Genomic DNA, 17,869 nt, shown 5'->3' with positions numbered 1-17,869 from the left:
AAAGAAAGAAAGAAAGAAAGAAAGAAAGAAAGAAAGAAAGGAAGGAAGGAAGGAAGGAAGGAAGGAAGGAAGGAAGGAAGGAAGAGAGAAAAATGCCTCACAGGCATGACCACATGGGCTTTCATCTAAAGGAAACAATGCCTTAGTTGAGGTAGGCTCCCTATTCCCAGGTTGTTAAGTTGACAAATGAAGCTTTCCAGCACCATCCCATTCAAAATAGCACCAAAAAACTTTATATACCTAGAAATACACCTAACCAAGAAGACAAAAACCTCTATAATGAAAACTTCAGGACACTAAAAGAAAACTTCAGGACACTAAATTGAAGAACATTCTAGATGATCAAATGACCTTCCTTCCATGCTCCTGGATTAGTAGAATCAATATTGTGAAAATGGTTATATCTGTATGAAATTCTCAATAAATTATTTTTTTAAAAACATGACAATGTTTCTATGAAAAAAAAAGAAAATGGTTATATTACCAAAATTAAATCTACATATTGAATGTAATACCTATCGAAATTCCAATGTAATGTTTCACAGAACTAGAAAAAACAATCCAAGAATTCATATGGAACCATAAAATACCATGGATAGCCAAAGCAATCCTATAGAGTAAGAACATAGCCGGAGGCACCATAATACCCAGCCTCAAATTATACTTCAGAGGTATTGTGATAAAGACAGCCTGGTACTGGTATAAAAACAGACAGACCAGTAGAACAGAACAGAATAGAGGACCCAGAAATAAACTGACAAAGCTCTGCTTACCTAATTCTCAATAAATGAGGCAAAACCATACATTGGATAAAAGCCAGCTTATTCATAAATGATATTAGCGAAACTGGATTTTCACCTGCAGAAGAATGAAATTGGATTCAACTTTCACCTTGTATAAAAATCAATTTAAAATGGATCAGAGATCTTAATTTTTACCTGAAACTTGTAGATGAAAATATAGGGAATACTATTCAGTACATCAGGGGTAGGTAAGAACTTTGGATAAACATCAGCAGCATAGGTATTAGTTCCAGGTATCAACAGATGGGACTATATAAAATTAAAAAGTTTCTGCATAACAAAGGAAACTATCAGCAGAGCAAACAAACAGCCCACAGAATGGGAGAAAATCTTCCCCAGCTATACCTCAGACAAGGGGCTATTATAATATCCAGAGTATACAAAGAAAACAGAAATTAAATACCACAGAAATAAAATTAATAATCAACAAATGGGCTAATGAATGGACAGTTTTCAGAAAAACACAGTTGGCCAACAACTATTTAAAAAATGTTAGACATCGCTAGGTGTGCACCTGTAGTCCCAGCACTTGAGAGGCAGGGGCAGGCAGATCTCTGTGAGTTTGAGACCAGCCTGGGCCTACAGGGAGACCCTGTCTCAAAAAAAATAAATAAATATAATAAAAAATAAACATCCCTAGTCAATGCAAATTGAAACTACTTTGAAACAGCACTTTACCCCAGTAGGAATAGTTGTCATCAAGAAATACAACACAGGCTAGGCATGGTGGTACATGCCTTTAATCCTAGTGCTCTGGAGGCAGCGGCAGGTGGATCTTAGATTGAGGCCAGTTTGGTCTACATAGTGAGTTCCAGGTCATCTGGAGCTACTGGGAGATCCTGTCTTTAAAAAAAAAAAAAAAAAAAAAAAAAAAAAAAATCAGTAACAATGCTGGAGAGGATGTGGAGAAAGAGGAACCCTTATTCACTGCTGGTGGGAAATTATGGAAATCAATTTGGAGGTTTCTCAGAAAATTAAAAATAGAGCTAGCTCATTCCTGGGTGTATACCCAGAGAACTCCATTCTTCACTGTAAAGATATTTGCACCCCATGTTTATTGCTTCTCTATTCACTGTGCCAAGGAAATTGAACCAACCTAGTTGTCCATCAACAGATGAATGGATAATGCAAATGTGGTACATATATAAAAGCGAATATTATTCAGCTCTAGAAAAAAATGGTATCACAAAATTTGCAGGAAAATGAATAGACCGAGAATGTGTAATATTAAATGAGGCCACCCAGTCTCAGGAAATAAAAAACTGCATGTATTCCTTCATTTGGATCCTAGCCTACAATGTATATGTACACATAATGTAATGAAATGGAGGTGTAGTTATATTATAGTATTTAGAAAGGAGAACAAGAAAGAGATAACTTTTTTTTAAATATAGTTTTTTGTTTTTTTAAAATCATGGTGGATTTGTGAATTCTGCTTCCTGGGTATTGAAGTAGCCAGAACCATTTCTGCATTCCATAAGAATCCAACATGTGTTGTCCCTTTGATGCAGCAATTGTGAAAGTTGGGCTTTCCTTTTAAATTCCATTGACCATTAGGGCAATAGGAATTAGACATGGCTAGCCACTGAATAAACTTTTCCCATTGACCCACTTAGGAAAAAGTTATTATTTTTTGGTTAAATTTGTTTTATATCCTAAAATTTTTCCCTTCTGTTTAAAACTATATCAAATAATTGTATTGTATAAATATTAATTGTATAAATATTAATATATGTATATATTGAGTATATATTCATATAGTTATATGTATATATTAAATATTAATATAGGTATATATTAAATATATTAATATGTGGATTTTATTGCTGTACATAAAGTATTTTTTAAATTACCAATCATTTATCACTAAATTTTTTTGGTATCAGATTTAAAGATGTATTTTGATTTCTTTTCTACTATAATTTTAGGATGCCTTCTTAAAAATTCTTCGAAATGAGGGCATTAAATCCCTGTGGAGTGGTCTTCCTCCTACTCTGTAAGTTGAAATTTAATGTTTTCTACCAAGTACGTCTCACAGCTTCAACTTGATATGTTAGAAGGACTTAACCTAAGAAGGGTTATGCTAATATATGGGGTTTATTGTAGCTAAAGGATACACAGTAGAATTGGTAAGAGGAAAAAGGCATAGCAGAAGGTGACCAAGTTAGGTTTCTAAAATCATTCTCATGGTATAGCACAGGATGTACTTATTTTTACAACAACTAACTGTAAAGGGTACAAAATGCTTCTGCCTTGGAAAACTCACTTGAGTTTCAGAATGTGCAGCTTTTATTGGATGTTGGCTATGCAGGAACATTCCATGTTTGTGAGTAATGAAATTTCATACCTCCAGAAGGAAAGTAGTTGTATAGCGCAAGTCATACTTTTTGCATAATCAGCCTAGGTAAGTTGGATTGGTGCTTTAGACATACCTAAATAATTATCCTCAGGAACATTCCAGTGGCAAAATAATTTCCATGAGTTGATAAGAACACAAACAGACCTTCCTGAAGACATTATAGATAATTTAAGCAACCAAGCCTGCTGCCTTAAGCCTTTGCTGCACCAGCACATCTGTAATCCTAGCACTGGGGAACTAGGGATTTTCTGAGTCCCTGTAGCTTGCTGGCCAGCCAATCTAACTGAATCAATGACCTCCATGTGAATTCAGTAAGAGACCCTATCTCACAAAAAATAATCTGGACAGCAACTGAGCAAGGCACCAGCTTTGACCTTTTGTCTCCACATGCATGTGCACACACACCACTACACAGACATGCATACACACACAAACATGGGCACACCCACATAAATTTATCTCTTGGAGTAATTAGATGTAATTTTTAGTTATCTAATATAAAAGCTTATAATATTTGAATTTAATAGTACATTTAAGCCTTTTTGAAAATTCTGATTATATCTTTTCTGTGTGTTTCTAACAGAGTGATGGCAATTCCTGCTACAGTTATTTATTTTACCTGCTATGAGCAATTAACTGCTCTTCTGAAAGCGAAATTAGGAGAAAATGAAACTCGAATACCAATTGTTGCTGGAATTGTGGCCAGATGTAAGTAATAAACTTATTCTCATTTTGATTTCTACTTAGAACATCAGAACATTTATTTAAATTGATATCCACAGAGAATTTGAATAATGGAAAGAATATTGCTAGGATGTACTTTTGCATTCTAGTTTGTACTAGTTGTTAGTATCTATACTCCAGAAGTCTTATAGTAGGTGATTGCCATAGGAATGAGAGGAAAGCTCATCTTCATTGAATCTTGAACAATTTTTAGAATGATATCAAATTCTTATTCACTTAAATTTCCAATGTATCTGGGTCCATATGTGACTGAGGCCAAAGTTTTGAAACATTCCTTATAAACTCCAGGATTCAGCGCTTAATCAGAAGGAGATTTGCCTATATGCAGAGCAACATTTTTCTGTTAAATAGGAGATTTATGCTGGGCATGATGGCACAAGCATGCCTTTAATCCTAGTACTCTGGAGGCAGAGGCAGGTCAGTCTCTGTGAGCTCTGGTCTACATAGTGAGAACCTCAAAAAAAAAAAAAAATTTATTTGGGAACGCTAACTGGGATGAATTTGTAATAGTTCTGGTTGACTATATTATTCCTGGTACTGCTCTTGAACAGTTGAAACCAGGAAAAGGTATATGAAAATAGACACATTTATCAAGAGAAGACAATCTTTTGACGTCTTTAGGTATTTAATTTTAAGCTTTACAGACATTTCAGAATAAGTGAGGATAAGAACAGACATATGAGATATTGAAGAAGGGTGAATTCTGGGGTCAGAAAGATGTGGGGAAAGTGTGGACAGGGAGCTGGGGTGACAACAGTTGAGAAATAAACCCAACGAAATATGTTCATAAATGCCTGAAGGAAACCTTTTACTTTGTAAGCTAATTTAAAATTTTTTCAAAATATAAAACATATAAAGCATTAATTTTTGCATATATATTCCCCTCATACATGGCTTTTTGCTTTCTCCTTTTTTTATTTTTTGTATTAGTTGGTGCAGTAACTGTGATAAGTCCATTAGAATTGATTAGAACTAAGATGCAGTCTAAGAAGTTTTCTTACAATGAACTACATCGATTTGTCAGCATGAAAGTATCTGAAGATGGTTGGATTTCCCTTTGGAAGGGCTGGGCTCCTACTATTCTTAGAGATGTACCTTTCTCAGGTGGGATTCGCCTTATTAGTATTTACTAACATTTTAATTTGACTAGGTTTTAAACTCTTAAGGTTAAAGGTGATTTTTTTTTTTTCCTCTAGTGACCACACATTCATAATACATTGTTAAGATTTCAGATCTTCACAAGCCTTTACTGAATAACTTTCTAATTCAGGCCCTGTTTTCTCCTTGTGTTTAATTGCTGTTAAGCATTCATTGGTAGGTAGGTATTTATATTCAGATAATACAAACTACCTTTAGCATTTTCCTAAATAAGTCATAATCAGGTAAAATAAACTACAAATGAAAATATTATAAGACATACTTGAGATGATTAGATTATTGGAACTGCTGATTTTTCTGCTATTAAAAATAAACATCTTGGGCCAAGCGTGGTGGTACACACTTTTAATCCCAGCATTCGAGAGGCAGAGGCAGGTGGATCTCTGTGAGATAGAAGCTAGCTTGGTCTACCTAGCAAGTTCTAGGCCAACTTCAGTTATTAGGAGAACCTGTCTCAAAAAATGAAAAATAAATACTATTATGAACCAAATAAGTGATGTTGTTTAGAAACATAAAACATGTAATTAATCATAGGTTCCTATGCTAATTTTTTACTTGTTTAAAATACTGATATGTATATCATATATAAATCGTATATATCATATATAGATGTAAAATGAACACATGTGAACTTGCCACATCAGCATATAAGCTTGAACCATGAAGCTATATATATAGCCCTTGTACTGTCACAATCCCAGTGGTAAGCATCACACTGGGGTTTTTTTGTTGTTGTTATTTTTTAAAAAAAAAAAACAAAAACATTTATTTGTTTGAGAGGGAGGGCCACACATCACCTAAACAGTTGTTATTTTCCTTCTACCATGTGGGCTCCGGATTTCAGACTCAGGTCCTCAGGCATAATGGCAAGTACCCCTACCTACTGAGCTTTCTCATTGGTCCCATACTGGCTTTTTATCATCTATTTGATCACAAAATGCTTATAAAATATTTTCTAATATATTATGGTTAAACAAGACATTATTATTATTATTATTATTATTATTATTATTATTATTATTTGGTCTTTTTTGAGACAGGGTCTCCCTGTAGCCCCAGCTGTCCTGGAACTCACTATGTAGACCAGGCTGGCCTTGAACTCACAGAGATCTGCCTGCCTCTGCCTCCCTAGTGCTGGGATTAAAGGTGGGTGCCACCACGCCCGGCTATTTGGTTTTTTTAATCTTAAAAAATTCCATCTAGTACTCAGATTTTCATGAGACATATTCTAGGTTTTACTGGTAACTGTTTTCTTAATTTTTAATATTGTTTATGTACGAATAGATAAAACATACTGCTATGAAAAATTTTAAACAATTTATTAGTTCACTTGTGCCGCAGTTTTCCCATATTGGGTATGTTGATTCATATAAATATCTTATATCATTTCTAATTTTACTAGATAAAAATAAGTGTTTTTTAAAAAGTAATTGGAGGGTCGGGGCATGGTGGCGCAGGCCTTTAATCCCAGCACTCAGGAGGCAGAGGCAGGCGGATCTCTTTGAGTTCAAGGCCAGCCTGGTCTACATAGTGAGTTCCAGGACAACTGGGGCTGCAGGGAGACCCTGTCTCAAAAAGATCCCCCGCCCAAAAAAAGTAATTCAAAAAAAATAAAATAAAAAAAGTGGCGGGGGGAGGGGTCTGGAGAGATTGCTCAGCTATTAAGAGCATTGACGACTACTCTTACAGAAGACCCAGGTTCGATTCCCAGCACCCACATAGTGGCTAACGAACCATCCTTAACTCCAGTTGCAGGGGAATCCGAAGCCCTCTTCTGACCTCCGCGGAACTGCACAATGCGGATACACTCAGATACATGCAGGCAATACACTCATACACATAAAATAAAAATAATAAATAAAATATTTAAAAAACAATAAAAAATAATTGGGGGCTGGAGAGATGCTCAGCAGTTAAGAGCACTGACTGTTCTTGCAGAGGACCTGGGTTTACTTCCCAGCACCCACCTGGTGGCCAGTAGCCATCCAGAACTCCAGTTGCAGGGAATCTGATGCATGCTGTGGCCTCCAGAGGCATTACACACATTATACACACCTACATGCATGCAGGCAAAACATTCATACACATAAAAAGTTTTTTTTTTTTTTTTTTATTTAAAGTGGTGATTGTAGCCAGGTGTGGTGGTTCATGTCTGTAATTCAATACCTGGGAGGCTGAGGCATGAAGATCACAAGTTTGAGGCCAGCCTGGAATTCACAGTAAAACCCCATCTCAAAAATAACAAAATAGGGGGCTGGAGAGATGGCTCAGCAGTTAAGAACACTGGCTGTTCTTGCAGAAGACACAAGTAGAATCCCAGCACCCACATGGCAGCTAACAACTGTCTGTAACTCCAGTTCCAGGGGATCCAACAGCCTCTTCTGTCCTCCGCAGGCATTGCATGACATGGGCGCACTTATCTACATGCAGGCAATACACTCATACACATAAAAATAATAAAATATTAAGAAAAAAATAACAAAAGTGGACCATGGAGTTGACTCAGTGCATAAAGGCACCTCCTGCCAAGCCTGATGACCCGAGTTCAATCCCTGGGACCCACTTAGTAAAAGCACAGATATTTATTTTAAATGTGATATTTAAAATTTTTTAAGTGATTGTATAAATTTATACATTTACCATCAAGTCTGAGATTTTCTGCTGTTTCATACTTTTACATGCTCTTTCATTGTCAAGGTTCTTAAATTTTATTTCTCTATCTATGAATGTTGGGACTGTTTCCTTAGCCATTTCTTTACAGGTCATTGATTTGAGGATAGGAGCCAAAATATAACTCACTGTCTCAGTGTCATTTATTCAGTAACTTTAGTTGGTAAAGAGATGACTTCTGTCTTATTAAATTCTCATGGATTTGTTTCATTTGTTCATTTGTCTGATATTAATTTGCCACCACTGCTGTCCAAATTACTAGTGCTTTATAAAATAACCTTGATAAATTATTTTTCTAAGAATGATATATGCTTGTGTTAAGTTTTCTTTAAAGTGTTTTAGTAGAGGTAGTAGAGATTTAAAATCTTCTTCATAAAGTTTGTATGCTATCTTCTTATATATTTTATACCTTACCCTCCAAACTTTGGCGGCATTTACTTATTTATTTATTTCTGTGGTGTTGGGGTTGGAACCTAGGACATTGTATGTACTAGTCCTTCTGAACTATTTCACCAACAGTGGTAGCTATTTTTTTTAATTAAAAAAAAATTTTTTTTTAAGGTGGGCATGGTGTTGCAGGCCTTTAATCCCAGCACTCAGGATGCAGGGGCAGGTGGGTCTACACGGAGAGTGAGGCCAGCCTAATCTACACAGCTAGTTCCAGGCCAGCTGGGGCTACAGGAAGACTCTGTCTGAAAGCAAACAAACTAAAGCTGTATGTTTTTTAATATTATGCTTCGTGAAGCTTTGTAGCTGGTATGGTTGCAATTGATTTTTGCCCATCAGCTAGAAATAGTTCTTGTTTCAGCATTACTAGTTACTTTTGTTTCAAGTTTTTGGTACATATCAAGTTGATGAAGAAAAATTTATGTTTGCTTTAAATGGAAGTATTAATCTTTATCAAATGCTTTTTATCTTAATTAGGCTATCCCAGAATTTTGTTAATGTAGTATATAATAGTATATTAACTACTTTAGCATTTATGGGATACCATAGCCTAGTCATAGTGTTTGATCTTTTATGAAACACTTTTTGCTTCAGTTTGTTTTATGTTTTAGTTTTGAATTTTGTGCCTGTGTTCATCAGCAGATTGCCCTTTGGTCTTTAAATTATAGCCCAACTATATTGGTTTCTGTTTTATTTTTTTTCTTAAAAGACTTAGACTATTACTTTGAATTTCAATCACCCCTTTTAATCCCACCCAGTTTAAGTCTAAAGGAACATATGTCAAAATTAGAGTTTCTGTTTTACTTTGATTTATAACTTCATAAATTTTAAAGTCCATACTTTGTTTCTAAATTGCGCTTGTTTCATTCTCTTTTTTTATAGCAATGTACTGGTATAACTTTGAAGTCTTAAAGAAGTGGTTGTGTGAGAAATCCGGATTATATGAACCGACATTTATGATCAACTTTGCTTCAGGGGCATTGTCTGGTTCTGTAAGTTTATTCTTTTTTTTTTTATTTTAAATATTTTATTTATTATTTTTATTTTATGTGTATGCGTGTATTGCCTGCATGTAGGTAAGTGCACCCGTGTCTTCCAGTGCCCACAGAGGACAGAAGAAGCTGTCAGATGCCCTGGGACTGGAGTTACGGACAGTTGTTAGCTGCCATGTGGGTTCTGGGATTCAAACCCAGGTCTTCTGTAAGAACAACCAGCATTCTTAACTGCTGAGCCATCTCTCTAGCCCCCAAAGTTTATTCTTTTGTTGTTACTATTCCAGCAAATTGTTGATTAATGCATTAAAACAGAACAACATACTATACAACATTTCATGCATATACAGAGGACAGTTTTTGAGCCCATTGCTTTAGATCTTATTTCATCCTGTTTTAAGGAAATTAATTATTGGCCATTAAAATTCTTTAAAATACACTTTCTAATTATATTTTTATTTTAAGTACATTATTCTTATGAAAAACTTTTGTGTTAGATAATGAGTTATGGTCGTGATTATGTGTGATATGGTTTTATTTTTACAAACAATTTTACAGTTCAGTAAATGCTAGTAGATGTGATTAGGTAATATGTTATATACAGTTGTGTCTCATTTGTATTATTTAAATAAGCAGAAGGTGTTCTGTCCTGCTTAATTCCTGCTGCTTTGTTTCCTTGGAAACATTTTGGCTGGATAATTTCTTCCTACAAAAATTTTAAGAAAAATTGAATCTAGAAGGGAAGAGTCTCAAGTGACCATTTTTGAGTAATAGAATACTCATCTTTCCTCACTGCTCTATACGATGGAAAAGTGGTTCAGATTCATATCAGCACAAACTCAGCTGGAAAGAGTTTTCTTAGGTGCATATATACTTCCACAGTTAATTTGTGATAAGCTACAGCATGACACAGACATATTCTAACTACATAGAAACAAAACTTAAACTGTGTTTCTCTAATCTCAACACTTTCGCAGCTCAGGAGGGAGAAGCAGGAAGATGTTAAATTCAGGGTCAACTTGTACTACATAATGATTCTTTGTCTTTAAAGAAAAACAAACAAGCTTCTAAGGGCAATGTAAACTGTTGGAAAGTTGCAGAAAATGTGGAATAAAATAACAGAAAACCTAGGAAAAGGAAGCTAATGCTAGAGCTTAAAAGCTTAGAAAAGAGCATTCTCAGGTCTGTGTGTCAGGTTCAGCCTAGTGGATCATAAGTACATTGAGGTAAAAAAGCAATTAGTATTGTTGAATAATGGATTTGTATCTACAATGGAAAAAGCACAGGAATGTGATAGTGCCATAAACAGAACAGTCTAAACTGCATTATTTAGAAAATGTAGTAGTAGCCTGTTGCCACTACTTGGTCATTGTAGAGATGAGCAAGTGGCAGTTGTTTTAATATTAGCTGGAATTTTTGAAAGAACTTCATATTGTTGAGACCTAATAAAGTGTGATTTTAAGAGGTATTTTATGAATGTATTTGTCCAAATGTGAGTTTGGAAGCAAAAAATAGAAACCAGTTTTAATTAATAGGGTTATCGTTATCAGATATTATAAGAACATTCTTAAAGGAACTTAATTATTTTTTAAATCTACCTAAAGAAATATGGAAGTAAGTTAAATTGCATCATTTTAATAAGTTTTAGAAAATGTGAGTTTTGAACCATTGCAGCTATATTTGAAAATACACTGAAATCTATTAAGAAAATGTGGATGGAAACTAAAAGTTTGAAGTCTATTTTCATTACTTGTTAATTTTTCTAATTATTTTAAAAACATTTGCTGGAAATTTTCATATGCTTACTACATATTAGAAATTCTCTGCTTTAACATATATAAAAAGCTGAGTGTGGTGGCTCATGCATATAATCCCAGAACTTGGAAAGTGAAGGCAGGAGGGTCAGGAGTTCAAGGTAATCCTTGGCTACACATTTGTGTTTAAGGCCGCTCCCTCCCAGATACATACTCACACACACTATACTTTCATATGAAGTAAGAGTGATGAATCATGGGACTCAAGATTGCTCAGTGGTTAAGAGCACTGGCTGCTCTTACAGAGGACCTAGGTTCAGTTCCCAACACCCACATGGGGGCTAACAACTATCTATAACTCCAGTTCCAGGGGTTCTGATGCCCTCTGCTGGCCTTCTAGGGCATTGCACACTTGAGTGGCACTTACATTCAGGCAAAACAGTCATACACATAAAAATACGTAATTAAAATTTTTTTTCATATTTTATTTATTATTTTTATTTTATGCGTATGTGTTTATTGCCTGCATATAGGTAAGTGCATTGTCCATGGAGGACAGAAGAGGCTGTCAGATGCCCTGGAACTGGAGTAATGAAGTTGTTAGCTGCCATATGGGTGCTGGGATTTGAACCCAGGTCTTCTGGAAGAACAACCAGTATTCTTAACCGCTGAGCCATCTCTCCAGACCAATAATTTTTTAATTTAAAAAAAGTAATGGATCACACAGGTGTGTTTTGGAGTCAGTAGCTGAGTGATCTCAGGAAAGCAAGAAAACTTCTCTGATACTATCTACTTTGGAGTTTTATGAGGAATACTCAAGACATAACTTTTTATTAATAAAAACTATCTTTTCTTTAAATATGTTTTGTTTTTTATATGATTTATTTTCTGTGTGTGTATGCTTACATGTATGTATGTGTGTGCAGTACCTACGGTGGCTAGAAGAGGGTATTGGATCCCTTGAAATTGGAGTTACAGGTGGTTGTGAACCTCCATGTGGGTACTTAGAGCTAAACCCTGATCCTTTGCAAAAGAGGCAGGTACTCTTAAATGTTGTGTCATCTCTCCAGCCCCTATCTGGTTTGCTTATTTATTTCTATTTTTTGAGACTGGATCTCACTATACATCCCTTGACTGGCCTAGAGCTCACTATGTAGACCAGGCTGGCCTTGAACTCATAGAGAACCTCCTGCCTCTGCCTCCCAAGTATTGGGATTAAAGGTGTGTGACACCCCTCCTGGCTATCTGATGTATTTTAAACTTGTTTAATTGTGATTTTATTGTTATTGTTGTTAAATGATATTTGAATTAAAAGAATTTTTAAATATTTTAGGAAAAAGTTAAGGTTTAAATTAATTTTACTTTTTGATAGTTTGCAGCTGTTGCAACTTTACCATTTGATGTGGTAAAAACACAAAAACAGACACAACTTTGGACATACGAAAATTGTAAAAGTAAGTTTAACTTAAAGCATTTTAAAGATGTCATTTTTGGTTTCTCTTCTGTGATACTAAGATAGGAAAATATAAACTAGGAAACAATACCATTTTTCTTATGCCTTATCCCTCTTTAATAAAACTAGTAAATGTTTGAATACCTAGAAAATTACTTTAAAAGTTTAAGAAATTGTAAAGCCTATTTCTTGACTGGCATCATTTAAGACTCCAGCTGTAAAGGGAAAAATTACTTTTGTCATGCAAAAGCTATGATTTTTTTTCCCTATAGTTTTCATGTATATTTCAAATTTACATCTTTATTCATCATGTAAATATTCTTTGAAATAAAGCAATAAAACAAGTCAAACAAATACTATAAAAGATAAGAAATTACTGAAAAACTTTATCCTTTTCGGTTTTTTTTTTTTTTGTCCTTTTGATTTTTTTTCTTTGTCAACATATGTGAACACTTTTCTTGTTGTTCAGTTAGTTTTTGGCTTTCTTCCTTTTACTATTTTCTCATCTTTTTTAAACTTTGTTGTAATCTATAATTTCTTTTAGCATAAAAGTGTACTCTTACTTGCCTCAACCAGATCCCCAATGAACCATAATGTCTTTCATTCAAAAAATATAGAAAACCCGGGTGTGGTTGTGCATGCCTGTGTAGGACCCCCAGACTGGGGTACCCTACGTTCACGGGAGGCCGCACCCCAATAACTCAGTCCTCAAACCAGAAGATGCAATAGCAAGAGGTTTATTTCGATTTTAATCATTTGCGCAGACGGCCTCCTGCCTCACTCGGAGAGGAGAAGCCCTGAGCTCAGCTTACAGGCTGTTTATAAAGGCAAAAACCACAAACCACAAGTGGCTACTGAGCCAAAAAGCAGAAGTGGGAGGGGGGATTTTTCAGGTGATTTCCAGCTTGTGCAAAGAGCATGAAAAGGTCAGCTTTTTCTCAGCAGTTTAGAATTATTTTTCATTTTGCTTCCATGTACAATTTTTCTTTTGCCTGGGGGACTTGGTTTGAATCCACTTTGGCCTGGGAGGGCTTGGTTTGATTCCATCATTCCCCCCTTTCCTTATGACAAGATTTTAATCCTAAAATCTACAGATTTTCTGTTCTGTTTAGAGCATGGTATTGCTGAGTAAGGACCAAGGCCTGAGTCACTGATAATCCGTCCCTGATAAATTGTAGCAGTTTGTTGAGGATGCATGGCCCGAAAGTTAAAAGAAGGAGAAGAATAACTAGGGGGCCTATTAGGGAGGACACTAGGGTAGTTAACCAGGGGCTTTTATTAGACAGTCCTTAGTCTTTTATCTAATCTCTGGCGGAGTTTAGTCATAGAATCTTTAACAACCCCTAAATTGTCAGCATAAAAGCAACATTCTTCTCCTAGGGCCACACAGAGTCCTCCTTCCTTGAGGAAAAGCAGATCTAGCCCTCTTCTGTTCTGTAGTACTACTTCTGAGAGGGAGGTTAGGGATTTTTCCAGGAGGGTAATTGATTGTTCTTTTACCTTAATATCTTCATCTACAGCCTTTTGTAAGTCTGCATAATATTGTGGTCCTTGTATTAGGGCCACTGTTCCGGTTCCTACCCCCGCCGCCACTCCTGCTCCTAGAAGTATTGCTAGGGTTAGAGACACAAGCTCTCTTTTATATCTGCCTGGGTGTTGCTCAAAAAACTGCTCTAAGGAATCTGCGGGATGATAGAATACTCGGGGTAGAAGTTTAATCGTGACACAGTAGTCTTGAGAGGTTTTAAGGACCATACTAGCTACACATGGAGTTAACCCAGAGTTACATGCCCACCAAGTCCCTTGTTGAGGTAAGAGATAGTAATTCCCTTCCCCTGAGGGTACAGGTATAGTGGAATTGCAAAGGTGGGTGTGAGTTGAAGGTGGGTTTCCTAGACAGAGTCCAGATCCTGAGACTTCTGTAAGGGTTAGGGGATGAGGGGTTTCTCTATGGCATTAATCGGTTGAGGTGGTGTTATTGAATGTCCCTAATGTAGCTATACCTTCGTATATGCTCCCTGAACTAGATTGAACAGTCGGTTCCCCATGGTTGAAACCTGTTGTCTCGGGGCACGGGGGGTCTGTTTTGACAGGATGTTAGCGGGGGAGGTGTTAAGAAAGGGCAAGGCTGGTAGGGAATTTGGGTAACTGGGGATGGGTTTCTGAATAGGTAAAACAGGGTTGGGACCTATAGCTATTGGGTAGGAGGAGCTATCTCTTTTAATAGTAAAAAGAAGGCCATCATCAGCCTGTTTCTTATATAGTCTTAATTTGCTTTTACAGTGACATAATCCCATGATGAGGACGGGGACTACCAGGTGTCCCCGGCTGTTTCGCATCCCCAGTTTTTGCAGTAAAAGTAGGCCCTCCCTCCACATTGGGGGTTGAGATATTTAGACCGGTGGTTGCCTGGGCAAACATAGAAGGTTAAGGTACACAACATGGCCCGATGTTCATGAGGGCCACATCCCCCCCCATGGGTCAAGTCCCAGTCTCCCGGGGGGACTTTCCTTGTCCGGTGCCACCTCAGTATTCCAGTTTCCTTCTAAGTCCCAGGGCTCTGGTGCTCCTAAGGCTAATTTACACAAATCTGGATACAGTATAGGCCACCAAGTACCCTTGGGTGCCATCTTGTGGGTTTCAAACACTACAATACCCATTTGATTAATTACCTGCCAGGTAGTCAGCACAGGGAGATGGGGACTTCCATGACTGGGGACAAGCCTAAAAACAAATAGAATTATTAGGTATCTCTGGAGAGTTTTATTTTTAGAGGGTTGGATGTCCTGTGTAGATGCCATTTTCCAGTGTCCTCCTGGGTCGGAGCTCTCTTGATGTGGGAAACGTGGATCCAAGCTGAAATCCCGTCTATTTTGAGGGCCGTTGGCATAGTCAGGAGAACCGTGTAGGGTCCTTTCCACCGTGGTTCAAGAGTCTTTACATTGTGCCTTCTCACGTACACCTGATCACCAATCTGGTAGGAGTAGGACGTTTGTAGGCTCCCAGGCCGGTAGACAGCAGCCAAAGGTCCCCAAACCTGGTTCTGAATGATCTGCTAGAGGTAGGAGTTGTACCCAGTCTTTAGTGCCAGTCTCTAGAGCTAATTTGGTTAAGGTCTCTTTAATGGTTCTGTTCATTCTTTCTACCTGTCCTGAACTTTGGGGTCTGTAAGCACAATGTAATTTCCAATTAATCCCCAATGCTTTGGCCACTCCCTGACTTACCTGGGAGACGAAGGCCGGGCCATTATCAGACCCAATTACCTTGGGCAGTCCACATCGAGGGAAGATTTCTTCAATCAGCTTCTTTACCACAGTCTGGGCTGTTTCCTTTTTGGTGGGGAAAGCTTCAACCCACCCTGAAAAAGTGTCTATAAACACTAAAAGGTATTTATAACCATATTTTCCTGGGAGTACCTCAGTGAAATCTATTTCCCAGTTAGTCCCTGGTCGTGTCCCTCTTTCTCTCTTGCCATATGGGACTTTTGACCTGGTAGCATTCACCAGGGAACATGGGATACAATCTCCCACTACCTTCTGGACTAGTTGGTTAAGGTCTGGGAAATAATAGATTTGTTCTTTTTTTCTAATAGTGTCTTTAGTTTCTTGTATCCTAAGTGCGTCCACTGGTGGAGTTGGGAGATTAACTCAAGGGCCTCCTTTCAGGGCAGTATGATTCGATTCTGATATTTCCACATTTTAGATTCTGGGTCCAAAGTAGCGTTGAGCCTTCGAACGAGTTCCAGATCCTGCTCAGTGTAGCAGGATCTGTGCTTTAATTTCAGCCTCCAGGTCCGAATGGGTGTAGAAAATGCAGGTGCCTTCTGCTGCCTGACGAGCAGCTTCATCTGCGAACGAGTTCCAGATCCTGTTCAGTGTAGGTAAAAAGAGCATCTCCCTCCTTTGTTTGTGCCTCAATTTCAGCCTTAAGGTCTGCGTGTGTGTAGAGAATGCAGGTGCCTTCTGCTGCCTGACGGGCAGTTTCATCTGCCATCCGATTGCCCCGAGCAATCGGCCCCTGGTCTCACTGATGTTCAGGGCAATGGATAATGCTGACCTTTTTAGGCAAGTACAAAGCTTGTAGAAGGGCCACTATCGCTTCCTTGTTTTTAATGTCCTTACCAGCCGAAGTGAGGAGTCCCCGTCTCCGGTAAATTCCCCCATGTACATGGGCTGTGGCAAACGCATAGCGGCTGTCGGTGTAAATGTTGACCTTTCTGCCCTTTGCTAATTTTAGAGCCTGAGTTAAGGCTTCTAATTCAGCCCGCTGGTCTGATGTTCCACCCGGCAGGGCTTAGGCCCAGATTATCATTATCTTTTTCCCATCGACCACTGCTGCCCCCGCCTTACGCTCATCGTCTTGTAGAAAACTGCTTCCATCCGTATACCAAGTGGCATCTGCATCTGTTAGGGGCTGGTCAGTGAGGTCTTCCCTGGTCCCATGTGTCTCCGCAAGTATTTGCTGGCAGTCATGGGGAATCTCAGTGCCTTTCTTGGGGGCTGGTAGCAGCGTGGCAGGGTTCAGGGTGGCAAGGTTACCAAACTTGATCTTTTCTGGATTTAATAGTAGTGCCTGGTAATGGGTCACCCTGGCATTTGACAACCATCTGTCAGGAGGCTAATGATGGACTCCACTGCATGTGGTGTTATAACAGTTAGGGGCTGACCCATAGTGAGTTTGTCTGAGTCTTTAACCAGGGATGCTATTGCTGCCATGATTCTCAAGCATGGGGGCCAGCCAACTGCCACATTGTCCAGCTTCTTTGAGAGATAAGCTACTGACCTTTACCAAGGTCCCAAAGTCTGAGTAAGAACTCCTTTTGCCATCCCTTTATTTTCATCTATATATAAGACAAAAGGCTTTGTCAAGTCTGGCAATCCCAGAGCTGGAGCCGTCAGCAGTGCTCTTTTTATTTTGTCAAAGGCTTTCTGATGTTCTTCAGTCCAGACAAAAGGAGTCCCAATTTTTGTCAAAGGATACAGAGGAGCCGCTGTTTCAGCGAAACCTGGTATCCATAATCTACAGAATCCTGCACTTCCCAAGAACTCTCTGAGTCCTCTGGCTGAGGTTGGTGGGGGGATAGAGGCTACAGTCTGTTTCCTGCTTTCTGTCAGCCAACATTGTCCTCCCTCCAAACTATAGCCCAAATAGTTCACCTGTTGTAGGCAGATCTGGGCTTTCTTTGCTGAGGCCCGGTATCCAAGTTCCCCCAGTCTCAGTAGGAGAGCCTCCTTACCTTGTAGACAGTCAGCTTCTGTCTCAGCTGCTAAGAGGAGGTCATCCACATATTGAAGAAGCATAATCTGTGGGTTTCTTACCCGAAAATCAGCCAAATCACGGTGTAGAGCCTCATCAAACAAAGTAGGGGAGTTCTTGAATCCTTGGGGAAGTCACGTCCAGGTTAGTTGTCCCAATATTCCAGCTTCAGGTCCTTCCATTCAAAAGCAAAGATGGGCTGGCTAACCGGGCTCAGCCTTAGGCAGAAGAAC

The 17,869-nt window shown here is 38.1% G+C and overlaps 1 protein-coding gene across 4 annotated transcripts in view; it reads left to right on the top strand.

The window, feature by feature from the left end:
* The window catches only part of Slc25a40 (solute carrier family 25 member 40), a 65,656-nt gene that overhangs the window by 34,386 nt on the left and 13,401 nt on the right, over positions 1–17,869 (top strand). For 3 of the 4 annotated variants that reach the window (XM_029558335.1, XM_029558336.1, XM_008822495.2), the window contains 5 exons: positions 2,732–2,799; positions 3,746–3,870; positions 4,837–5,010; positions 9,064–9,173; positions 12,300–12,381. In XM_029558335.1, the coding sequence (XP_029414195.1) occupies positions 2,732–2,799; positions 3,746–3,870; positions 4,837–5,010; positions 9,064–9,173; positions 12,300–12,381 (559 nt within the window). The remainder of the gene's footprint in view (positions 1–2,731; positions 2,800–3,745; positions 3,871–4,836; positions 5,011–9,063; positions 9,174–12,299; positions 12,382–17,869) is intronic. The other variant, XM_017795466.2, reaches the window with a different exon arrangement.

This window comes from Nannospalax galili, unplaced genomic scaffold, assembly GCF_000622305.1.
Source record: "Nannospalax galili isolate Female #2095 unplaced genomic scaffold, S.galili_v1.0 scaffold85, whole genome shotgun sequence".
Taxonomy (NCBI): Eukaryota; Metazoa; Chordata; class Mammalia; order Rodentia; family Spalacidae; genus Nannospalax; species Nannospalax galili.
Note: the sequence above shows the minus strand (reverse complement) of the source record. Positions and strands in the feature narration are given on the sequence as shown.